Source organism: Nomascus leucogenys, chromosome 21 (assembly GCF_006542625.1).
Source record: "Nomascus leucogenys isolate Asia chromosome 21, Asia_NLE_v1, whole genome shotgun sequence".
NCBI classification, from domain to species: domain Eukaryota; kingdom Metazoa; phylum Chordata; class Mammalia; order Primates; family Hylobatidae; genus Nomascus; species Nomascus leucogenys.
In genome coordinates, this window is record NC_044401.1 from 12,646,951 (window position 1) to 12,673,712 (window position 26,762).

General features: G+C 35.9%; 1 protein-coding gene across 8 annotated transcripts in view; it reads right to left on the minus strand.

Annotated features, from left to right (window-relative positions):
- Window positions 1-26,762, minus strand: part of DZIP3 (DAZ interacting zinc finger protein 3) — a 115,126-nt gene that overhangs the window by 59,113 nt on the left and 29,251 nt on the right. For 7 of the 8 annotated variants that reach the window (XM_030801607.1, XM_003261776.3, XM_030801605.1 and 4 more), the window contains 8 exons: window positions 22,907-23,023; window positions 14,745-14,825; window positions 13,205-13,329; window positions 9,976-10,090; window positions 5,950-6,069; window positions 4,410-4,511; window positions 2,724-2,816; window positions 1,894-1,946 (listed from right to left, as the gene is read on the minus strand). In XM_030801607.1, the coding sequence (XP_030657467.1) occupies window positions 1,894-1,946; window positions 2,724-2,816; window positions 4,410-4,511; window positions 5,950-6,069; window positions 9,976-10,090; window positions 13,205-13,329; window positions 14,745-14,825; window positions 22,907-23,023 (806 nt within the window). Of the gene's footprint in view, window positions 1-1,893; window positions 1,947-2,723; window positions 2,817-4,409; window positions 4,512-5,949; window positions 6,070-9,975; window positions 10,091-13,204; window positions 13,330-14,744; window positions 14,826-16,464; window positions 16,500-22,906; window positions 23,024-26,762 lie in introns of those variants that run through there. The other variant, XM_030801611.1, reaches the window with a different exon arrangement.

A 26,762-nucleotide genomic window follows, 5' to 3' on the forward strand; every position in this document is an offset into this window, starting at 1 on the left:
CTAAGGCCAAAAGATCTGGACTGAGACTGGATCCACCACCCAAGAAAGTGTTCAAAGTTCACATCTAGCCAAATTAGTGGCCTGTCAAAATAACAATAACATTGCCCATTGGGGAATGATGGAATCCAGAATTTCTACTTTGTATTTATTGTGGCCTAGCTATGTGACAGATATTATGCTATGTGCTGGGAACATACTAGAAAACAAGACAAAGTTCTTGCCCTCATGGAGTTTACACTCAAATGGAGAAGACAGCCAAGAAAGTGTAATAAACGTTAGTAAATGTTTTGATAGAAATAGAGGAAATACATGATAGAACATCTACTGTAATCTAAGTAAGGCTTTTTGAAAGCTTTAACTAGATAAAGGAGCAGAGTATTCCAAGCAAAGCTTGGAGGTCAAATAGTAAACTAGATATACTTCAATGCAATAACTTGGGAGGTTTCTTGAGATGGCACACTGAAGAAACCAAAAGAAGCTGGTACATATATGGTTAAGAGTACAGTGACAAGAGATGGCACGAATGAGTTCGGCTGTGTACAAGGTTAAGTGAAGAGCCAAGCTGAAGAATCTGAACTTAATTTTAAGAGCAATGAGAAGCTTCTGAAGGGTCTTCATGAACAGAAGTGATATATTCCAATTTTTATGTTAGAAAAGTCCTATTGATGGTTTTGAAAACAACAGACTGGATAAAGGAAAGGCTAAAGACAAGACAGTTTTAAGAAGCTGTTTGAGAATTTCCAACGAGAAATAATGATATCCTCATTTAGTTTAGTGAAGTGGTAGAGATAGGGTAGAAATAGGAAGAAATTTATATTTTAAAAACTAAATTGGCCGGGCACAGTGGCTCACACCTGTAATCCCAGCACTTTGGGAGGCCGAGGCAGGTGGATCACGAGGTCAAGAGATCAAGACCATCCTGGCTAATATGGTGAAACCCCATCTCTACTAAAAATACAAAAAAAATTAGCCAGGCATGGTGGCAGGCACCTGCAGTCCCAGCTACTCAGGAGAATGGTGTGAACCCAGGAGGCGGAGCTTGCAGTGAGCCGAGATCATGCCACTGCACTCCAGCCTGGGCAACAGAGCAAGACTCCATCACAAAGAAAAAAAAAAAACCTAAATTGATAGGACTTTTTAAAAAGTTACAAAGCAGTGTTAGAAAGAAAGATCATGAGTCCAGTTTTGGACATGCTGAATTATAAATATTTTTGAAAAATAAAAATGGAGATATTCAGTATGCAGGTAGGTATATAAGGTCAAGCTTTTAGGACAGAGATTTGTGCTAGATATAAAGATTTGGGCTTCATTAACTAATAAGGGAAAACTGATGCTTTAGATGTCAATGCAATGTCCCTACTAGATTGAAAAATGGCATTTACACGTTAAACAGAAGAAAAAGAGAATCAATTGATTGGGAGAACTTTTATATTGAAACTTCTAACTTCAGTAGCAACACTCTATAATACCAGTATTAATTCTAGGCTTAGCAAATGTATTACTCTGCAATACAGTTTTCTCATGTAAGAAACAGGAAGATTCTAATTGTAAGACAAGCTTAGTGGTTTGGATAAGTTTTGAAAGATAGAAAACTCTATTTCATAACAAACTATAAGAAAAATATGTTTTGTTTAAAGAAAAGGATTATTTTCATATTTAATGGGAAAGTATTCACATAATTTCTCCATCTCCGCTTTAGAATGTAAATGTCTACAATAAGTGGTGATAGAGAGGGAAACAAATGGCAATTAAATATGATTTTTTCACGTACCTTAATACTACCTTAAAATTTAATGCAGCTCCATTAGGTGACAGAAACACAGAAGAATTAAGCAACCAAAAAATATATGCATATTCCAAAAAAGGTAACAGAGTATTTTATTTTACGCTTACCTTGCTCCTAAGTTTTCAATGGTTATATATTCATCCTTTCTCACAACTTCAAACTGCAAGTAATGGGGAAAAAAATAGCCCTAAAGTAGTTCAATTTTCAAAATGTTTAATGTTATTTCTTAGCTTAACATTTGAAACATACAATGAGAGTGAAGCCACAGTGAATATAAAACAAACAAAACATGAATAACAAGGTAAGTAATAAATACTCCTGATCAAAAAAACTAGAGTTGTACTTAAAAAAGCAGTTCTACTTTACATCACTATAGGATTTAAATGCCAAATCTGAAATACAAAAATAGCACATTTTACAATAAAGAAGATATATTTCTAGTCATAATTTGGTCTATTTAGTTATAAACTAAAAATTCAACAAGATATTTCATTAATTAAAACATAAAATGGATACCATCTGAGTGCATTTTATGTAACAGGTACTATATGTGATGTTTTGTAGATACCTTCATAGGAGGATATTTACAGACTAAAAGAGGTTCAGAAAGTCTAAAATTATTTTTAACCTTAGGTGTCAAAAGATTAGATAAATTATCCTTAGTTCATGATACTTTCCTTATTGGTATACTTATGGCATATTTTGTCTTTGTCTTTTTGTGTCTTTCTCTTTATTCTTAAATTTTTACTGTTCTTAAGGACCACTTAAACATTACTTTGTATAAATTGTGGTAATAAAAAGGTTCAAGAGCTCAGTCACCATCAAAGGCAATATGGCTGGAATCTAATTATGATGATCCCCAGGTCTGTTTTAAGTCAAAAATATTTTTCCAAGGAAGGAAAGCAAGAAAAAAAAAAGGACAAAACAAGATACTCACCAAAATTTTAACAATTCCAGGTACATCACATTGCAGCATCCTTACCATGTCACCTGTACATCCTTCCTTCAAACATTTTTTCCCACTAAAACTCTAAATTTATTAATAGAAAAAAATAAAAATAGAAAAAATCACTGATGTGCAAATCTGATTATATTTAAATAAATGCAGTTAGAAGCAAATGTTGCTAGACAGTAAACTGGAAGATGTGAATATTTGACATGTAGCTGTTAAAAGATGGTCCATTTCATAAATCAATGGATATCCTATTTAAAATGCATGATTTCACTCTACTTCAAAATCTTTAAGTAGCTGTATTACAGACTAAAATGCATTTGCTGCTCCAGAGAAAGCAACTTCAAGTAAAATGTACTAATTAAGTATGTGTAAAGAGGATTACTGAATTTCTATCAGATACGTGAGGATTCTAGGGAAAAGGAAAGAATAAAAATGTTATATCTTTTCTCTAGTTCTGGCCTGCTATTTCTTTTGGTTAAATTACTTATTTTTCTTTTACTTCTCTTTCTAAAATTCAGTAATATTAATTGCCCCTACAATCAAGGAAATTGTAAAGTATATACCACTTAAGAATGAATAAGTAAATCTTTATACAATTGTTTTTACAGTTTACAATGTGAGTTCACCTGTTTTATCTGTTAATTCTTACAAAAACCCTATGAAATAGGTTTATCTTATCCTTACTTTAGAGCTTAAAAAAATTAGTCGCTGAGCAATTAAGTTACCAGTCTAATATAATAAAACTAGTAAGTGGCTCAGTCTGGACTTGAACCCAGATCTCCCAACTCCATATTCAATACACTTTCTAATACACCACAATTGCTTTAAACGGGTTTTCTGTTGTTTGTAGAATGTAAACACTATAGAACCAAACATTATAGACCCAACTTACAGTCATCAGCTCACTAAAGAGTAATTAATTCAGAACTGGGCTTTGTATTTCCACTTTAATATTAGTGGCAAACAACTCTATCATATGTTATATATTATAATAGGTAATAATTATAAGTTATATGTTATATATTATATAATAGTTATAATTATAACTTATATAATTATAGTTATATAATTATATAGTTATATATAATTATAACATAATTATAATTATAACTATTATATATAATGTATAACTATATATTATGTTATATAATTATATATTATCTATAACTATATATGATATGTAACTATAACTAAATATAAATATTAAAAGTTCCAAATATATTTTTGAAGATTATGAAATGTGTCCTTGTTCTTAACCTCTAAAACAGAAATCCTTAAAACTGTATAATTATCCTTTCTGTGTTTTTACTAAGAAATTCTGTTCTATGATCCCATGTGCATATATGCAACAATATTTCTATTCTTAAGAGTATGCACTTCTAAAAGGAAGGAACGAACTGATAGAAACCACTAAGCAAACCAACTAGTAGTGTATCATCTACAAAGAGCTGTTTAATAAATGATGAAAATGAATGAGAAGTGGTAGGGAGATAAGCATCAGAGAGAACTGGGAAAGAACAAAGAAGGAAGTAAAAGAAAAAGAAAAAAAGGAGGAAGTAAAAAGAAGGAGGTAAGTTATGAACAGGAAGAAACAATGGGGAAGAGAACAAAAGAGGAAAAAGGGTAGAGGAAGAAATGCTGTTGTAGTTTTAAGAACAAATATAATACCTGATCATTTTCACCTGGATACTTTAAATTCTTGAATTTTTTCCAGCAAATTTTATGGAAATAAACACAGCAACTTTTACTGCACATTAACTGAAAAAATCCCTGGAAAAAAATAAAAGTAAATTATCAATAAGGACATGGTGATTCTTGTATAGATAAAAAAATTATATTAAGTCACTTTAAAAATTATTCTATAATTAGATAGATTTTACATGGCATTCAAAATTTATCAACAGAAATCAGAGATCACCAAATAACTTTACAAGTCATTTTTATATCACTAAAGATAGGAAAATTAGGACAGTAAAAAAAAGGTCAATAATTTGAAAAAGTTAATATATTTTCCATATTCCACGTACAATAAAATATCAGAAACCCACTGAGTTATGTCTATAGAGGAACATGCTACCTACCCATCTTCATCTCCATTTTTACATTTCTCTTTTCCTCCATCCCCAGCTCCATACCATTACTGCCTGAATCCCCTCTGTTACCAATCACAAGAATTCAGATTTGCTGCCTTGATGACAGCTCCTGAGCTACTGCATTATCTGAGGGTATAGATTGCTTGCCTTTCCCACTGTACCCTGCCTGGAAACTACAACCTTGCTTTTTAAAATTTTTGCTTTGATGACAAAAATTAAATTGTGTGCCCAGGTATTCCTGCTGCTACATGCTTTGTTCATTTGATTAGAACCCTAAAGCATTCTTGAGAAACCTTAGGACCATATCACCATGTCACCTAAATCAATACTGAACAAGCCTGACCCTGAGCACTACATCTCACTACATTTTCAATCCCTGTCTTATTCTATTGAATAGATCTTGGTCTTCTCCTTCTCCCCACCTATCAGATTGGCTGTACACATCATGCTTCGCAATTAAGATTTCAGTTATTTTTTATAGAAGTATTGTCTGATTTGCACATCGTCTCATCCTATCTTGTGATTTCACAAAGTCTTATTCTGACAGATCCAGAGAGACAGATCTATCAGAAGTATTCTATCAGAAGTATTCTGATAGATCCAGAGAGATAGATCTATCAAGTATTCTGATAGCTAAATTTCTTCAAATCAAGGCTGGTTACTTTTTCCCCCTGCCAAGGCCCATAGAAGAGAAAATGATCACTTACTTAGTAGCATCATTCCTGAGGAGTGACAGCCTTTCTCCTTAGTAAAATGCTACCATTCTTAACCTCTAACAATTCTAACTATAAAGTAAAGCATTTTTTAGATCATTTTCACTGTATGACTGACTGCAGGAATAATACTTATAACCTCAGATGCATGTGAATGTTACAAAAACCTTAGCGAAACCAATTTATTCTTTTATTGACTCACAAAATATAAATAATTCCTGATCACTCTGAATCTAAGTTCTCAAAGACAGTCAAATAACTTTTCAACTGCTTTACCATTGTAATTAAACTAAATGCTCTTTTAAAATATTTTATACATAATATAATTTTTATAATTTTATATAGTTATATATAATTTTTCAATTACTTTTTAAAAATACTGTTAACTGACAATTACAGTACCTTATAACTGGTGTTCTTCAAAATGTCAGCTTCACAAGATCGTTCACAATCTAGGTAACTACAAATCGTCTGCTTCATTATATTGCTTTCAGTTGTCTTGATAAAATTACTAAGAAGATCCTAGATTTTAAAAACAAAGAATTCTCATGAATTATTAATAATAAATTAACACCACAATTAAGACTACCCATGTTTTACCTTGGTAATATGTCCATATCATATCCCTTTTTGAAGTACTCGTATATATGTATTTTTTTAATAGTAATAAAACATTTCCCTAATTCAAAGTAAACAATGTATAGGAAGGTCCTAAATTAGAAGTACTGGATTTCTTAATGAATGATATAAACATGGAGAATGGAGAGAAGTGTATGTTTGAAGCCATACATCTCTTTATCACCTAACTCATAACATAACACCTGGCATATTCCTATCAAGAATTATTTGCTCTAATATATACACACAGAGAGATAATAAATCACTGGTGTCCAAGAGAATCTTGGCTGGAAGCAACCCGTAGGTCACTGCATTGGCAGTGGAACCACTGTGGTAGTGCAATATGCCATTCACTGCTATAATGGGCAAAAGTACAGTAGAGAAATATGTTTTCAATGTCTTTAGTTACAAATCAGAATATAATTTCTCATTTTAAAATGCTGATTAAATGGTCAGAAGTGGTGGCTCATGCCTGTAATCATGGTGCTTTGGGAGGTCAAGGCAGGAAGACTGCTTGAGCCCAGGAGTTCAAAGCTGCAGTGGGCTATGGTAGCACCATTTCACTGCAGCCTGGGTGACAGAATGAGACTCTATCTCTAAAAAATAAAATAAAATAGAATAAAACACATAACAAATAAATGAAATGCCGATTAAATACAGGTGAATCATGTAATCAGGTCTGAGTTAAATGATTAGATAAGGTCCTTCATACTTATCCTTTAGAGGGATAGTGTTACAAAATTTCAAATAGTATTACTGCTAATATATTGAAGGTATATATGATAAATAAGCCTCTAGAAATTATTTCACAGATATCAGCTCAATGCAGGAGGACAAAGTTGAGAAAATTTCCCAGACAGTGGAAAAAAATATCTTGAGAAATAAGAAAATTAGAGACTCAGTCTAGTCTACAAGGCATCTGAATAATAAGTATTTCACAAAGAAAAAGAGAAAATTAAGAAAATATTATGAAATATATAAAACAAGAAAATGTCCCAGAAGAAAAAAACACAAGTTCAGAACACTGGTGATACAGAAAATATCCTTAACAATTCCCAGAAAGAAGAAAATAAAACAGGTCAGATACAAAAGTTTAAAAATCAGAATGAAATCAAGTTTCTTAAAAGTAATATTAGAAGTTAAAAGATAACAGAAAAATGCTTTTAAAAAATTAGAGGCCAAGGTGGGAGGATCACTTGAGCCCAGGAGTTTGAGAGCAGCCTAGGCAACATACTGAGACTGTCTTTACTTAAAAAAAAAAAAAAAAAAAAAAATTTTAAATTAGCCAAGTGCAGTGGCATATGCCTGTAGTCCCAGCTACTTGGGAGGCTGAAGGAAACGAATTGCTTGAGCACAGGAGGTTGAGGCTGCAGTGAACTATGATCATGCCACTGCACTCTACCCTGCGTGACAGAGCAAGAACCTGTCTCCGAAAAGAAAAATTATTCTATCCTCAGGCAAGATATGAACAGAGTATACAAAGGATAAATTATTTTGATACTTGAAAGGTCTCAAAAAATTTACCTCCCATGCAAGCTCTCTTTTACAGGAAGCTGCTAGAGGATAGAGGAGTTGCACCACCAAAACAAGGAAGCAACCCTAGGAAGGAAAACTTGAGTTCTGAGAAACAGAGGATTCCACGTAGAAGAAAGGTGAGGAAAATTCCCAGGATGAGAGTGAAGGGAAACCCTGAGGCCAGCTTAACAAAAACTTATAACTACCAGTAGGATAGGAGAAAGAGAGAGAGAGAGAGAGAGAGAGAGTGTGTGTGTGTGTGTGTGTGTGTGTGTGTGTGTGTAGGGGATGTATAAGCAAGCTAAACTCTCATTTTTCATAGTGAAAAGTCAAAAGAGAAAAACCTGGAGATATGTTTTAAATAGCAGTATTTCTTTTGAAAAATAGGTAAACATAAAAGAAAAATGTCTAGAAAGTTGGAAGAATGCCTCTAGGAAGCAGAATTTCAGTTAGAGATAACAAAACAGAAACTCTTAAGTCTTTAAAGATTATTTGGCAAACTGAATATATATATTACTGTGCATAAAATAAAAATTCACTAAAAAAGTTAGATAACAAATAAAGCAAAATATTTTTTTTTATTTTTATTTTGAGATGGAGTCTTGCTCTGTCGCCAGGCTGGAGTGCAGTGGCACAATCCCGGCTCACTGCAACCTCTGCCTCCCAGGTTCAAGCGATTCTCCTGCCTCAGCCTCCCGAGTAACTGGGATTACAGGTGTGCACCACTACGCCCAGCTAATTTTTGTACTTTTTTTAATAGAGACGGGGTTTCACCATGTTGGCCAGGATGGTCTTGATCTCTTGACCTTGTGATCCGCCCGCCTGGGCCTCCCAAAGTGCTGGGATTACAGGCGTAAGCCACTGCGCCCGGCTAGAAAGCAAAATATTTTAAAAAGAGGAAGAAAAAGAGTAAAACAACCAAGATCAAGTAATGGACTGCTTTGTAAAGTAGGGGTGAAAATTTAGTGTTTTTAAAATGCGTAAAATTATTACTTTAGCAAGTCAAAATTAAAAGTCACATGATTACTTTGACAATGCCAAAAGCTGTCTGCATGTTCTATTGATTACTGAAAGAAGTACATTAAAATATTCTATTGTGATTGAGGATTTTAAAATATTTCTCCTTTCAATTCTGTCAATTTTTGTCCCATATATTTTGAAGCTACATTACTAGGTATATACAAATTTGAGTTATTATATCTTCCTGGATAATTGAATTTTATATTTTAATAAAATGTCTCTCTTTGAGTAATGCTTTTGGCCTTAAAGTCAGGTAAAACATAAAGATCAAGAAAGATTTAAAGTTTTTTAAAGTTTTGAAAAAGATATGTCATTCAAACATTAACCAAGAGAAACCTGGTTTAGCTATGCTCATATTAAACAAATTAAAAAGACCCAAATGGCTTATCAGATGAGTTAAAAATTACCCAAAAGGTAAAGAACACCCAGAAGGTGTGGGAAAATGAAAAGTCTCACACTATTTGAAGAATATAAAGTGGTACAATTTTCTGAGAGAAAATATGGAGACATACAACAACTTTATAATTGTGTGAACACTTGCTCCACAATTCCACCTTTAGAAATTTATTCTAATGAAACGACATAAGAAATATGCAAAGATCACTTTATATAAGAAGGAAAAACTGGAAATATTTAGAATAAACTTAGCAGGGAACTAGTTGAGCAAATTAAAGCAAAGCTATATAATACATTATGCAAAATCGCACTGTATAATAGTCTAATGACTGAGAAATAAAAAATACTGTATATTTCCAGAGTACAAATAAGTGTGCACAACATCACAACTTAAAATCACAAAATAAAGGCTATTAGTGTTTATACGTGTGTGTGTCTGGACAGATATAAATAAAAATGCTAACAATGGTTTCTCCATTTGAAGAAGAAATACAGATGAATTTCATCTTTATCTTTGGGCATTTTTATATTTTCCATGTTTTCTGAACTAAGCATTTAGCACTTTGTAATTTAAATCAACAGCAAAATAATGGTAAAGATAATTAGGAAAAAAAAGTTAACAGTACATTTGACTCTAACCATGCAGGGTACCGGCCTAGTATTGCTATTAAACTTCTCGTTATTTGAAAATGTTAACACTGCCACCTCGCTTCTCCATCCTTGTTGAATTATACGTTCTGCACTAGGTAATGCAATAAAGGTTGTTTCTTATATAAAAAGTTATGTGCCAATAAAAGAACATGCTTGCTGTAAGAATATGACATAGTTGGTTATTCTGATTAGTTACAAATAAAATGTTACTCTTAAATAATTTCTTACTTTAAAAGTTGTAGGTAAATCTTCATCTTCTGTAGGATCTATGTCAAACCAATGGTCATTTTTGTCTCCAATTTCTTGTAAGCTTTTATGAAATTCTAGCAGTCCTCCATTATATCTGAAAGGCATTTTAAAATAAGGTTAGTTTGAACGGGACTGTGTAGATGCATGGTTTACCAATGAGACAACAAGTAACCCATTTTTTGTGGTAAATAGGGTGGTGATAACCTCTGGCATGCCATAGAAATACAAATACTAGGACTCTCACCTGTGGCAGATTGGGATGAAATACAGGTGGAAGGGGAGGCACTAGATAATGTAGTATCTCAAGCTTGAACAGTATGGGGGCCATGGTAATTAAAGGGACTGTAGAGTTGGTTGGCTTTTGTTAACTGTCCTGGAGGCCTTGAAGAAAGAGAATGGCAGGCACAGGTCAGCCAACTATTAATTCAGGATACACTGTGAAAGCCAGAAGGCCTCTATGGAGGCAACTGAAAGAGACTCTCATCCCCTATGGCCATAATCCGTGCTGAAAATAAGGCCCAAATTTAATCATAAAGTGAAACAAACTGATATTGAATGCACAGCCTCAGCAAGACTAATACCGTCAACTCAGGACACTGAAAACTAGAAGGCCTCTATGGCAACATCAAAAGAACCTCCTCTAGACATAAGGCAGACTATGCTGCAAATGAAGCTCAGGATTTAACCATAAGGGTAGAACAGCTGCAAAGGAGACCCAAAACACAGCCTCAACAGAACTACCCTAAAATTAGGGCTTTGATATGCAATGAGTAGACCCTGGGATCTAAAATGGGGATATTTAGGTGAATGTGCTTAGAAACACTGAATCCTTAAATTCCCCCCATGAACCCTCTTGACTGGCAAAGACCTCTTCATTGCTACAGGACAGCAGCCTACCTTTATTTACAGACCATGCAAAAATATCAGCTGAGATGCATGTCTCAAAAGATGATGCCCTTCCTTCTTAAGATCTTCCCCTACCGGCTGGGTGCGGTGGCTCACGCCTGTAATCCCAACACTTTGGGAGGTCGCGGCGGGCAGATCACGAGGTCAGGAGATCGAGACCATCCTGGCCAACATAGTGAAACCCCATCTCTACTAAAAATACAAAAATGAGCCAGGCATGGTGGCGCATGCCTGTAATCGCAGCTACTAGGGAGGCAGAGGCAGGAGAATCCCTTGAGCCAGGGAGTTGGAGGTTGCAGTGAGCCAAGATCGTGCCACAGCACTCTAGCCTGGCGACAGAGTGAGACTCCGTCTCAAAAAAAAAAAAAAAAAAAAAAAAATCTTCCCCTACCTCATTGCTTTCAGACAATAAATCTAAGGTCAGGTGGAGAGCCCAAGTGAGAAAACAGAGCCCCTGCCCAGGAAGAAAAAGCTTGTTAATCATAAGAATTGCAGAACCCGACTAGAATATACTGGCAGGAACATGAATGGGAGCGGATCTTTAAAGTGCTGAATGAAGGGTAAACACAAGGCTGAATGGGGAAGTGTACACTGATACGGAAAAACTCTTCTGTAATTCAAGATTTACTTTCCTAGAAAGGACACGTGAATCCAGTCCTAATATGGTGCTGAGAAGGCTCCTTGAAAGTTGGACACAATAATGGTCTATAGTAAATTAAGAAGAAATCCTGAAAATTTCTTGGAGGAATGTTAAAGGAGTCAAGGAAGTGAGAATGTTAGAACTGACTTACTACATAAAAACACAGAACCTACCACTAATTCAGTGTTCCTAGAAAGGCTCAGAGGACACCCCATTCATTAATACAATAAGAAATACAGAGTAAGAAGGGCACCAGTGTCTTTAAGGAGCTCAGTGGTGGTTGTCCTCTATAGGCCAGGGATGAAAATAATGACACTGCCATGCAACTGGACTTTCTAGTGTCAATGATCTGGAAAATGAATTCTCTCCAACGCTCATCAGTAAAGAGAATAAAAAACAGTTTTCACATCTGAGGAAGGACAGCAGGATACATTCTTTGTTCTTGTCTCAGGCTATGTTAATTCTCTTACTTTGTCACAGTATAGACTGAAGGGATTTGGATCATTCTGACATTCTGCAAAGCATCACACTAGCCCCACTATATTGATGGCACATGCTGCTCAGACCCAGTGAACAAGAAGTGAGATGTCTTGTGGATACCCTAGTGAAAAAAACAGGCAAGCCAGAGAATAGGAGATCAACCTACAAAGAATCAGGGAACTACCACATAGGTGACACTTTTAGGGATCCAGTGGTTTGGCCCAGCAGTAATCCTTCATAAGAGTTTGCCCAAGCAAACTTTTCCAAATTCATCCCTCAGATCTTAGCCAAACATTGTTTTCTCAGGGAGACTTCTGATTCCCAGAACCAGTCTCAATGAAAGGCTTTAGTTATTCACTCTAGTTTCCTTCATAGCTCTTTATCCTATTTCATAAATATTTTATGACTGATTATTTGATTAAGATCTATATCTTTCACTCTCCTTTCAGTTACATGAAGACAGGAACTGTATTTTGTAAACCACTGTAACCTCAACACCTAACAGTTTCTGGAATATAATGGATACTTAGTAAATAAAATGAATGAATGATGTTACAAATGGTTATGGATCTCCAAAAAGGAAGTAAACAGATAATCTGTATAGTTTCCTCCATACAATTTCACTTTCTTAAAATAAGTAGTAGCCAATACTCCAAAAACTCAGCATTTGGACCGTTTTCAACTCTTTATAAGCTCATTTTATACTTTTAAAAACTATTCCAAGTTAGTGGTGATAATACTAATAACTCCAACCATAATTTATTTATTAGGTACAGCATTTTTGTATCCTAGGCAATGTTAATCACCTGCAAAATCCTCATGAAGTGAACCCTACACTATTATTAGTTCTATTTTAGAGATAAGAAAAAAATATAAAGCTTAACAACATTAAGTTTCTTAGCATAAGTGATAAAAAATGTAGCTGAACCCAGGTCTATCAGACTTTAAAGCCTATGCTCCTAATGTTAATGCTAGACTGCTTCTTATTGCTATGGCCTGTTAGGTTTGCTATTTAATGTTCTCAACTACATTAAAGAAATTATCTATACAAATAGGCAAAGAAGAAAAGGATAAAACAGTAGAGCACAAATGTCACAATGCCTGGTATACTGTGCACACTTACTTCCATTTCACAATGCTGAGACTTCACAGGCAACATCTACCGTTAATTAAAATCCTTACCTCTTTTGAGCACATCGCAGTAAACCACGTCCAAAATAAACTAAAGACATAAAGTTTTCACAAATTTCATTTTCTTGGATCATCATCTTCATCACCAGAAATTTATTCTCGGCTTCTGTATAATCCTGTATTAACATAAAACTAGATTTGGCTGATGTAAAAGTCATTTTTTTTCTTTTACAATAAACAATTACGTCTCAAACTGGAGACATTAGGGCAGCTTTAAAAATAATCCAATCATCTGGTCATTTATTCACATTCTGAATCCTGGCATCTCTGTATGTGATTACAAAGATCATGTAGTCAGTGTTTAAAATATTTATTTATAAATAAACTTAAGACCTTCTTTAACCAATATTTCAGAGTGAATATTAAGATGGTAACAAAAATCTGTGTATCTAAAACTGGCAATTAGGCATGGTGGTGCACACTGATAGTGCCAGCTCCTTAGGAGGCTGAAGCAGGAGGATTGCTTGAGCCCAGGAGTTAAGTCCAGCTTGGGCAACATAGTGAGACGCCATCTTTTAAATACATACATATACATATCTAACTGGCAAGTACTACTAGCCAAAATAAGGGCTTTTCTGATAACTGTTAGAGCACAATTCTTTTTTTTTTTTTTATTGTACTTTAAGTTTTAGGGTACATGTGCACAATGTGCAGGTTTGTTACATATGTATCCATGTGCCATGTTGGTATAGAGCACAACTGTTTATCATTCTTCCTAATGGGAGCAAAATTCTTCATAGTATTTCAGATAGAAAGTAAGTGACTTGTCGCCCACAGATATAGACTCTTTTGGGGAATCACCACCTTAATCATAAACAATATAGGTCTGGAAGTAAATATCAGGATCTGTTATAATAGATGCTTCAGTGAAAAAGGCATAATGGCCTCAGTCTCTCTAGAAAAAAAAAAGCTGGAAAAATGCTGCTTGGCCTTACTTTAAAATATTCTCAAGTACATCACACTAAACAATTAGTACTACATTAAATTATTTAAAATAGAAATGTTTTCAGTTTGGCTGCTTATCAATTCTACTTCACTTGTTAATTCTAATTAACAAGTCATATATATATTTAATTTATGAAGTCAGAAACACAGATTTGGGAAGAAAAAATAAAAGAAATATCAAAGCTATGAAGAAAATATTGAGAAATCATTAAAAATCAGAAAAAAAAGGAAATGTTAAATTCAACAGAACCCTTAGAAATTATCTAGTTAATTCCCAGATTTGTACTTATTTGCACTTAAGTTTGACAAATAATTTGAGGTACAATTCATATTTTACAAAAAGGATAAGATTAAAACCAGAGGGATTAAGCTATACTAGAAAATGGATTAAAATGTATTATTTAAGTGAAAGAAGCTAAATAATTTTTTATTTTACATGAATGGTAAGCATTTAAAAGATAAAAGAAATGAAGTTATAAGCTAATATTGTTTCCTTTTTTAATATTTTAGTTTCATATTATAATCTTTGGCCTGATTATTCTAAGATGTAAAAAGATTTATAAAGGGCAAATAACATGTTACATACCTCTTTCTTTCCTCTTTCAGTGAGTGCTACTCCATATAAAAACAGTAATGTCAAATAATAACCAATATTAATCTGGTGTGCCTACAAAGAAAAAAAATATGTTAATTGGTTATTTAGACTAAGCTACTTTTCAGCACAACAAGCTTAATTAAATATCCTAAGCTTAATTAATAATTATTAAAACAAGTAAAAATTATCATAACATTATCGTCATCTAATAATAACTATAATGTATTTTAGATATATTTGATAATTTGACCCAGGAAGAAAGAGGATAGTCAATAATCTCAAAATAAAACATTAAAATTTAATCAAACGAAAGGATATGGAAGAAAGATGGCCAAACAGAAGCTCCAACAATCGTCGCCAACACAGGAACACCACACTGAACAAATACCCCACAGAAAAGCCCCTTCATAGAAACAAAAATCAGGTGAGTGATCATATTACCTGGTTTGAACATCATATTAAGGAAAGAGGCACTGAAGAGGGTAGGAAAGACAGTCTCAAGTTGCCTACACCATCCCTTCCTCCATCCCCTGACTACAGCTATGTGACATGGAGAGAGAATCTGCGCTTGGGGGAAGGAAAGCACAGTGACTGTGGGACTTTGCCCTGGAACTCAGTGCTGCCCTGTCACATCAGAAAGCCACACTGAGCAGAACTCAGTCAGTGATCATGGAGGTAGCATTTAGACAAGTGTTAGCCATAGGCAAATTGCCCATCCCAGCGGTCAGAGCCTGAGTTCCAGCAAGCCCTGCCAGTGTGGGCCAAAGTGCTCTGGGGTCCTAAATAAAAGGCAGTCTAGGCCACACAAGGACTGCAGTTCCTGGCCATGTCCTGGTGCTTTGCTGGGCTTGGAGCCAGTGGATTTGTGGTATACACAACCTAGTAAGATACCAGATGGGGCAGGCAAGGGAGTGCTTATGTCACCCCTCCAACTCCAGGGAAAACAACTCACATGTCTGGGAGAGACACCTTCCCTCTGCTTGACCAGAGGAGAGAGGAGTAAAGACAATTTTGCCTTGCCACTTGAATATCGGCTCAGCCACAGTAGAATCCTAAGGCTCTAGCTCCAAGACAATATTTCTAGACACATCCTGGGGCAGAAAAGAATCCACTGCCTTGAAGGTAAGAATCCAATCCTGGCAGGGTTCATTACCTGCTGACTAAAGAGCCCTTGGGCCCTGAATAATCAGCAGCAGTAGCAATACTCGCCATGGGCCTTGGGTGAGACTCAGAGCTATGCTGGCTTCAGGTGTGACCCAACACATTCCCAGCTATGGTGGCTATGGTGAGAGATGCCTTTCTGCTTGAGAAAAGCAGAGGGAAAAGTAAAGGGGACTTTGTCTTGCAGCTTGAGTGTCAGCTCAGCCACAGTGGGATAGAGCACCAAGCAGGCTTCTGGGGTTCCCACTTCCAGACTCCAAGTTCTGTCTGGCACTTCTGCACTTGCCCTGGGCCAGAGAGAAATGCACTGCTCAGAAAGAAGAGACTCAGTATAGGTGGTAGCAAGGCAGTGGTCACCATAGGGTTTGAGTAAGAACCAGTACTGTGCTGGCTTCGGATCTGAACTATAGGAGTCTCAGTGGTCGTGGCCACAAGAATGCTTGTGTCACCCCTCCCCCAGCTCCAGGCAGCTCAACACACACACACACACACAGAGAGAGAGAGAGAGACTCTGTTTGGGGTAAAGGAAGAAGAGAACAAGAGTCTCTACCTGGTAATCCAAGGAGTTATTCCAGATCTTACCCAAGACTACCAAGATGGTACCTCTATGAATCTGCAAGAGACACAGGGTTACTGGGCTTAGAGTGTCCCCTAATGCAGATATGGCAGCAGTGACCAAAGACTTACATCACAATACGCAAGTCCCTTTGAATACCTGGAAAGACTTCCCAAGAAGGACAGGTACAAAACAAGGCCATACAGCGAAGACTATAATGAATACCTAACTCTCCAATGCTCAAACATCGATGGACATCCATTAGCATCAAGACCATCCAGGAAAACATGACTTTACCAAACCGAAAAAGGCACCAGTTGCCAATCCCAGAGAGACAAACATGTGACCTTTCAGACACAGACTTCCAAACAGCTGTTTTGAGGAAGTTCAATGAAATTCAAGATAACACAGAGAAGGAATTCAGAATCCTATCAGATAAACTGAACAAAGAGATTGAAAATAATTTTTAAAAATCAAGTAGAAATTCTGGAGCTTAAAAAAGCAATTGACATGCTAAAGAATTCACCACTGTCTCCCCAACCCCTACCTACCCTTCCCAGCCTCTGGTAACCATCATTCTACTGTCTATTTTTATGAGTTCACTTGTTTTAATTTTTGGCTCCCACAAATGAGTGAGAACATGCAAAGTTTGTCTTTCTCTATCTAGTTTATTTCACTTCACATAATGACCTCCAGTTCCATCCATGTTGTTTCAAGTGACAGGATCTCATTATTTTAATTTTTTTTTTGTAGAGATGGGGTCTCACACTATTGCCCAGGCTGGTCTTGAACTCCTGGGTTCAAGTGATCCTCCCACCTCAGCCTCTCAAAGTGCTGGAGGGAATCTTGTTCTTTTTTATGGCTGAATAGTACTCCCCTGTGTATATGTACCATATTTTCATTATTTATTCATCTGGATGGACACTTAGGTTGCTTTCAAATCTTGGCTATTGTGAATAGTGCTGCAATAAACATGAGAATGCAACTATTTCTTTGATACACTGATTGTCTTTCTTTTGGGTATATCCCAGCAGTGGCATTGCTGGATCCTATGGTAGATCTATTTTCAGTTTTTTGAGGAACCTCCAAACTGCTTGCCATTCCCACCAACAGTGTAAGAGGGTTCTCTTTTCTCCACATCCTCACCAGCATGTGTTATTGCCTGTATTTTGTACGTAAGCCATTTTAACCTAAGTGGGCAATAGTGTGAGACACCATCTCTACAAAAATACCAACTCTACTTTTTCAGCATCTATTGAAATGATTATACAGTCAACAATAATTCATTGTACATTTTAAAATAAGAAAAAGTATAAATGGACTGTTGTAACACAAAGGATAAATGCTTGAGGTGATGGATAGCCCATTTACCCTGATGTGATTATTATGTATTGTATGCCTGCATCAAAGTATCTCATGTACCCCATAAAATGTACACCTATGTACCCACAAAAATTAAAAATAAAATTTTTTAAAAACTGGTAAAAAAGAAGTATAAAAATTTGTTACATTAAACCTTTCAAAAACTCTCATTCACTCTGTCTCTCTTTTATTATGTAATATTTTAGGTATCAAGAACACATTAAATAATAATATAACGAACACTGAAGTATCTACCATCCACCTTTAAAAATACAATGATCTGGCTGCGTGCAGTGGCTCATGCCTGTAATCCCAGCACTTTAGGAGGCCGAGGCGGGCACATTACAAGGTCAGGACATCGAGACTATCCTGGCCAACATGGTGAAACCTTGTCTCTACTAAAAATACAAAAAATTAGCCAGGCGTGGTGGCACGTGCCTGTAGTCCCAGCTACTCGGGAAGCTGAGGCAGGAGAATCACTTGAACCCAGGAGGCAGAGGTTACAGTGAGCCGAGATCGCGCCACTGCATTCCAGCCTGGGTGACAGAGTGAGACTCCATCTCAAAACAAACAAAACAAAACAAAACAAAACAAAACCATGATCTTTTAAATCAAAATCCTTTACTCTCCCACGTGGATTCTGCAAAATAATATGAACATAAAGTTTATCACTTCTTCAATGAAAAATTAAACCATGTGGATATTTCCTTTGTATAAAAATGGTCTATGCAAAATTACTGAGATGAGATAGATTAGGGATCAGTGAATTGTAGAGGGAGAGAGGTGGGTGTGACTATAAAAGTCGTAAGAGAGATTTCTGTGGTGGTAGAATAGTTCTTTTATCTTGATTGCAGTAGTTACACAAATGTACACATTTGATAAAATGGCACAGAACTATACTAGTCTGGGCATTAAAAAGCTAACCTAGCTGGCCTGAGGCTGTTATCCTTATTAAGTCCTGCTTGCAAAGTTGATCTTTGGCTGATGTCTGGGAACTTGAATTTTGGCAGTGTTCCCTAACTGATAAAGGTGCTTTGCCATGTCTAGACTATTTGTGCAAACACTATGATTTATGCTGAGCACCTGGGAGTTTCTTCTGGAAGTCTGGAATTTTGATACATGCCAGGCAGCAGGTACCTAGATAACCAATGCCCAATAAAAATATTGATCACTGAGTCTCTTATAGGCTTCCCTGGGCAGAAACATTGTGGATGTTGCTACATTTTCTTTCTTTTTTTTTTTTTTTTTTCTGAGACGGAGTCTCACTCTTTCACCCAGGCTGGAGTGCAGTGGCGCGATCCCAGCTCACTGCAGGCTCCACCCCCCGGGGTTCACGCCATTCTCCTGCCTCAGCCTCCCACGTAGCTGGGACTACAGGCGGCCGCCACCTCGCCTGGCTAATTTTTTGTATTTTTTAGTAGAGATGGAGTTTCACCATGTTAGGCAGGATGGTCTCGATCTCCTGACCTCGTGATCCGCCCACCTCGGCCTCCCAAAGTGCTGGGATTACAGGCGTGAGCCACCGCGCCCGGCCGGATGTTGCTACATTTTCATTGCTGGAGGTGGCCGTATATGCTGTGTAGCTTCTCATGGAAGGGAGAAAATATGGAGGAACCTGCAGATGGCTTTCCTCAGACTTCACCTGTGTCTTTTCCCCATATGATCTACTATATATCCTTATCACATCACCATAATAAATCTTAGATGTTAGTATAACCATATGCTGAGTCCAGTCCTTCTAGCAAATCTCTGAACATGAGGGTGGTCTTGGAGACCCCAGACACAAAGCCCCATGGACCAATATCAATTTCCTGTTTGTTTTTTTTTTTTAATATGTTCTGGAGTAATGTAATTATGTAACTATTGAGGGAAACTGTGTGAGGGGTACACCAAGACCTCCCTGTCCATTGTATTTGTGATGGTTAAGTTCATGTATCAACTTGACTGGCCACAGGGTGCCCAGATTAAATATTGTTTCTGGGTGTGTCTCTGAGTGTGTTTCCAGATGAAATTTGCCTTTGAAATGGTAGACTGGGTATAACAAGTTGCCCTCTCCAATGTAGGTGGGCATCATCCAATCCATTAAAGCCTGCATAGAACAAAAAGTAGAGGAAGAAAGAATTCATCCCTTTTTGCTTCCTGCCTACTTGCTGGAGCTTGGACATCTCATCTCAACTTCTGCCTTCATCCTTGGATTTATACCTGTTCTTAGCCTTCAGAACTGGGATGAGTTATACAACAAACGTTCCTGGGTCTCCAGATTACAGAGAGCAGATCATGGGACTTCCTGAGCCTCTATAATCACATGAGCCAATTCCTCATAATAAATCACATATACATTCCTTATAATCATGTATATGTATATATAAATATTTGTATGTTTTATGTATATAAAACAGAACACACACACACACACAGCAAAAACCAGTTTGGTTTCTCTGGAGAACCCTGGACTCCTCTGCTCGTAAGCTCTATATTGACTGAAGATTATAACCCTATCTTTTGTCACATTACCCTTTTTCATGAAGATTTCCCCATACCATAAACAAGATTTTTCTAGGTACATAGAATGATAAATATCCATAGGATATAAGCTTTCTTTTTTTTTTTTTTGAGATGGAGTCTCAATCTGTCACCTAGGCTGGAGTGCAGTGGCATAATCTTTGCTCCCTGCAACCTCTTCCTCCTGGGTTCAAGCGATTCTCCTACCTCAGCCTCCTGAGTAGTTGGGATTACAGGCGCATGACACCAAGCCTGGCTAATTTTTGTATTTTTAGTAGAGATGGGGTTTCACCATGTTGGTCAGGCTGGTCCTGACCTCATGATCTGCCCGCCTCGGCCTCCCAAAGTGTTGGCATTACAGGCATGAGCCACTGCGCCCGGCCCATAAACTTTCTGTTTATACTGATCTAACTGTATACTCTCACCTTGCATGCTTCTAATGACCAACAGTATTCAATGAGGAGATAACTGACTGGGATTATAAATTTGGCTTCAAACTGATCTCAGTGGAGATAGACATGTGTGTTTGTTCTTGATGGACTAAGTGAGTCTATCAAATATAAACTCCTCATAACATCTAAATGGTTCCCACCTTAAAATTCCCATCCCTGAAGAGGCAGTAAAATGTTGTAGTTCAGATCATAGAATCTAGAGCCAAGGACTTCATCCTGACTCCACTACTTACTACCTGGTCAAGTTAGCAAGTTATTTAACCTCTGTGCCCTAAGATGGGGTACTTATGAACAGTAAAAGGGCTAATTTTTACAAAGAGCTTAGAACAGTGGCTGTCATACAGCAAACACTAAATAAGTGTGAGCTATTATTTTGTAATTAAAAGAAAACAGCTTCATGAATAACACAAGAGAGACTGGCTAATATAATTCTAAATAAAACATTTCTAAGAACAAGATAAGATGCAGAATTGTGGTAGTGCTATAATTAGAGGAGGAAAAACTCTGGAATTTAAAGATGCTAGTTGTACATTTCTAACCTAAAGCCCCTGTCCTTTTCTCCTACCTTCTCCCCATCAGCAAAGATTATTCCAAGAACTAGAATAAAATTAATATAGAGATGCTATTCGCAGCTGCACCCCCATAATACATAATCCACCGTTGCCTCCTACAAGGTTGTCTTGTCCCTTTTTGGTGGCCTTGAAGGACAGATAGAGTAATTTAGATACAGCAATAGACTACTTTGTTCATCACAATGCCACTTCTGCTCACAAGTACTACCTAGAGCTACCAAGGGAGAAACTCTTCCATTTCCTAGTCTAAGACTCATCTTTGAAGTAATGTCTAAGTAAAGAAAGCTAAGCAATGGGTAACTGTTAAGGCTGATTTCACATTGATTTGTTTCATTGACTGGCAATCTGGTCAGTGGGAGAAATAGCAGGTCTGCCACATCCCCCAAGTTCTCAGGATTACAAGATGCAAATCCCCCCATTTTCTTTGTTTCCTCATTGGAATCCAACTAGAATCTCCTTCTGAATGGTGTAACTCACCCTGTAAGAACCCTAATCCCCAGAATCCTAAATAAGAATTATTTTTCCATCTTTTTGTACATCATTATAATATGGGATTTAATGTCTTAGGCTCCCTTTTTTGGTGTCTGGGTAGTCCTTTTGTGAAGATAACCCTATTTATTTCTGAAGTATCATTTGATCTTAAACACATAAATACATTTATTAATTTTACCTATAATAGAAATTCCAACTTTTACAAATATAGAAACCTCAGAAGAAAGAGAAGCTGATTAATTATGGTTTAAAAAGACATTTTTAAACCATATTAAATGATTAACTATGGTTTAAAAAGACATTTAAAAAGAATATTTTTTTAAAATTGATAAATAAAAATTGTATATATTTATCATATACGACATTATAAAATATGTGTACATTGTGAAATGACTAACTCAAGCTAATTAACCTATGTATAACTTCACATATTTATCATTTTTGTAGTGAAAATACTTAAAATCTACTCTATCAATTTTCAGGATTACAATACATTGTTATTAACTATAGTCACTAGGTTGTACAATAGATCTCTTGAACTTATTCTTCACATCTAACTGAAATTTTGTATCTTTTGACCAACATCTCTTCAGTCTGTATTCTTGACCCCTTACCCCTAGCCTCTATCATACTCTCTGCTTCTGTGAGTTCAGCTCCTAGATTCCACATTCAAATGACATCATGCAGTATTTGTCCTTCTATACTTGGCTTATTTTTTTAACTTTACGATTCTCCATTTCTAATTGGGAAAGCCCATTTCTATTAGTTCAAGTTTCTCTTAAGATGAAAAATTTTCTAGTAGGGAAAGAGACTAGAATAGGCTTAATACAGAGCCAGTCACATGAGAAAGTACAAGACATATATAAGTCATCTACCAGTCGTATAAGAAAGTACAAGACACAGGAAGGCAATCAATTTATACGTACCCTTTTCTAGAGGTAAAAGAAAAAAATAAAAATTGGCCCACACCTTAAAATAAGCATGCATTGGCTGTTTTCTCACTGAGAAATGTTGACCAAGTCCATTATATCAAATTTTCAAAAAGAAAACACTTACAGTATAATTGCCAGCTTGAATGTTCCCAAGTGCTGCTTCTAGCTGTGTAATCAAGAAACGTAAAGTCAAAGCAGGAACAATCTCCTCACCATTCTGGCTGTTAGCTGCAACTTCTCTCTGTGGAAAATTATTCAGTTAAAAATGCCTATAAGTCTGAACAAACATCTACATATGTTTACATTACACAAATAATTCATGCTCATTGGAGAAAATTTTAAAAATAGAGGTGAAGATGGTTTTTTTTAAAAAAAAAATCCATACCAACCAGATACACTGTTCTCATATGTTTGCTTTTAAGTAGTCCGATGAATGTCATTTGTAACTATTTCCTTAAAACAATTTTAAATTTTATTTATTTATTTATTTATTTATTTATTTTTGAGATGGAGTCTCGCCCTGTTGCCCAGGCTGGAGTTCACTGGCGCAATCTCAGCTCACTGCAAGCTCTGCCTCCCGGGTTCATGCCATTCTCCTGCCTCAGCCTCCTGAGTAACTGGGACTACAGGCGCCAACCACCACACTGGCTAATTTTTTGTATTTTTAGTAGAGACGGGGTTTCACCATTTTAGCTAGGATGGTCTTGGTCTCCTGACCTCGTGATCCGCCTGCCTCAGCCTCCTAAAGTGCTGGGATTACAGGCGTGAGCCACTGCGCCCAGCCTCTTTAAAACATTTTTTAAAAAGGCATTCCTGTACCTGCCAAGGAGTTGGCAACATCCACATCTACTTCAGAGGACAGTGGTAATCCCACTTCACTCTCATACCTTCTATTGTGTGACATAGCTAAAATCTTCCAGCCCTGAACCTGTGGTAAACAGGAATGCTGGCATTAATACCAATACAAGGGTAAACCATTTTATGCTGCAATCTGATTGCAACTGAGCTAATGCATGCTTTGTTATGTACTATAGTTTATATACATGGTTGAAATGAAAGGTAGGACTATGTCTTTGTGTCCATTCCTCAATGTTTTCTACCTACAAGTGCTTGGTTTAAATTACATAATCTGTTTAATAATGTATAATCTGCATGGAAAATTTAATCTACCCTTCCATAACTTGGTTTCCATATATAACATTTTCCTGTTTTTTTCCTAACTGACTAGATACTTTATTTCAGTCTCCCTAGCAATCAATTTAATGAGCCTCTTCTCTATCAATACATGTTCTCTAGGTAAAGTAACCCACTATCATAATTTTAAATAGTGTCTACACACTGACAGTTTCCAAATTTACATTTCTAGCCAAGAACTTCACCTACATTCCAAGCTCAAACAATATCTCTTGAATTTGAATAGAAATATAAAACAATACTGAAGTTCCACCTCTGTCAAACAGCCTCGGTGGTTTCAGATCAGTCCCCCAATGATAATAACTAAAACAACGGAACAAGATATAAAAACTAATTATCTGAAAGCAATGGAAAACTACTAAGACAATGAAAATAAAAACCTCTGAAAGGCAATCTCTAGAGAGCTGACTTTTGACTGACTTTTGGAGCTACTTTTCTCATTAAAGTAATTGCCATATTCAGTTATGGCACAGCCTTCAGCAGATTTGCAAGGCTTGGGGGAAAATTGGAGTGCATGGTCTACAAGGAGGAGCAGCCCTGGTAAACAGCCCATTCTTTTCATTGAGGCCTTGTTTTGGTTCCAATGGAAGCAGACCATAATTAAAGGATTTCAATGGAAATAGTTTATTTGGGAGGTACAGAGACAATGGTAGAAAGTGGAGAAGTAATAAAGTGAAGGAAAAGTAGGTTTTAATTAAAGGATGTGTTATTATGCTAGTTACCCATCGTGTGCCACTGCAGTTATTACAACTGGGAAATTTTGGAAAACTCAAAAATAGAAACCTCAGTATTAACCAACTCAAAGGAAGAGGCAACTGGGATATTCACATAACTCCCAAGACCTACTGACTGAGTGCTTTCTGGGGTGATGGGGGAATATTAATTCCTTGGGTCTTCTGAACTGCCATGAGAAGTAGCTTTCTCTTGTTCTAGAAAAAAAGGCCCTGAGGCATAGAGATATAGATATGGAAAACTAGAATTGTCCAGAGCATACTGAAAATATAGGTAGGGTCCAACTGGTATGGGGGGGCACTGACAGAATCTGCTACAAAAGGTAGAGAAAGTGACCCTTCCTCAAAGAACTAAGTAAAGGTTGGAATCATTTCTATCCCAGGTTGAATTAAATAATTTATTAGAAAAGCAAAAATAAGAATTACTAGAAAAAAATTTGTCCAGTTTTTCCAGTTCTTCACAGAGGAAGGTTGCTATGAGACAAACCAAGTAGGTAGCTACTCCAAGTAGCAGAATTATCTCTATTATCTTCAATGACTACAGTATTTGTTTTTATGTTTTCATGTTCATTTATGATTTTGGATATTTTTCTTTTCTTTTTTGGACATACTTATTATACATTTGTCAATTTTATTGGTCTTTCCAAAAAAGCAAGTTTTGGATTTATTGATCCTTTCTATTTTATGTTTTAAATAGATTTCATTAGTTTTAACTATCCTTATTACTTCCTTTTCAAGTGCTTTTAATTTGCTGTTCTTCCATTAACTTCTTGAATGTCATGCTTAGATAACTGATATTCAACCTTGCTTCTTTTTCTAATATCTACATCTCGAGCTATAAATTCTCCTTGAAGCATAGCTTTATCTAATAACACAAGATTTGATATATATTTTTATTCAGTTCAAAAATGTATCTAACTTCTATTGTGATTTCTTCTTTGACCAATTGGTTACCTAGATTAGAGGTATATATCTTACCTTATGAACATACGGTTTTCTAGATTATCTCTTTTATTGATTTCTAGATTAACTGAATAGTAGTTAGAGAACATACTCTGTATATTTTGATACTTTGAAATCTGATGGGGTTTGCTTTGTGACCTAGTATATGGTCAATTTTTGTAAATGTTGTGTGCACTTAAAAAGAATGCATATTCTGCCACTGTTGGGTGCAGTGTTTATACATGTGTGTCTCAATTAGAACAAGTCTGCTATAGGTCTACTAATTCTGTGTCCATGTTATATCAGTTATTAAGAGAAGTATGTTAAAATATCCCACTGGGATTGATTTGTCTTTTTCCTTTAGCATTATCTATTTTTATCATCTTATCATTCATAAAGGTTCTGTATATATTTGGTTCTACTTCTGGATCTTATCTTCTATTTTCTAGATATGTCTGAGGTATAAAGAACAAGTAACACAATCTTTTAGTTCTTAGAGCTTCATAATAACTTTTAATGTTTAAGTGGGCAAATTCCTAGCCCTACTCCTTTACACTTTTCTTAAATAATTTTCTTGGCTATTTTTCCTCTTATTTCCCATGTGAACTTTAGACTTAGCATTTAACGACGCTAACCAAAAAAAATCCCATTATTTTAGTGGAATCATGTGATATTTGTGGATTTTAATTTATAGAAAATTGACAGCTTTAACATACTGTGTCTTCCTACATGTACTATTCCATTCAGGTCCTCATTTCTTACCCTTAATAGAGTTTTAGAAAGTTTTACTTATTGTTTTAATATGGAGTAATGATTTCTAAATTTAATGTGAGTACAATCAGTGCTTGGGTACTTACTAAAATGCAAATTCGAAGACCTATCCCAGAGATTTTGATTCTTTAGAACTGGTACAGGGGTCAGATATTCTCATGTAAGTGGTTTAGAACAAGCTTAAAGAAATACTAGTTTATCTTGTACATTTCTTAAGTATTTTACTCGGTATTTTACTTTTGTTATCATTATAAATAAGTACAGTTCGCCCTCCATATCCACAGGTTTTGCCTCCATGGATTCAACCCACCATAGATTGAAAATATTTGATAAATAAATAAA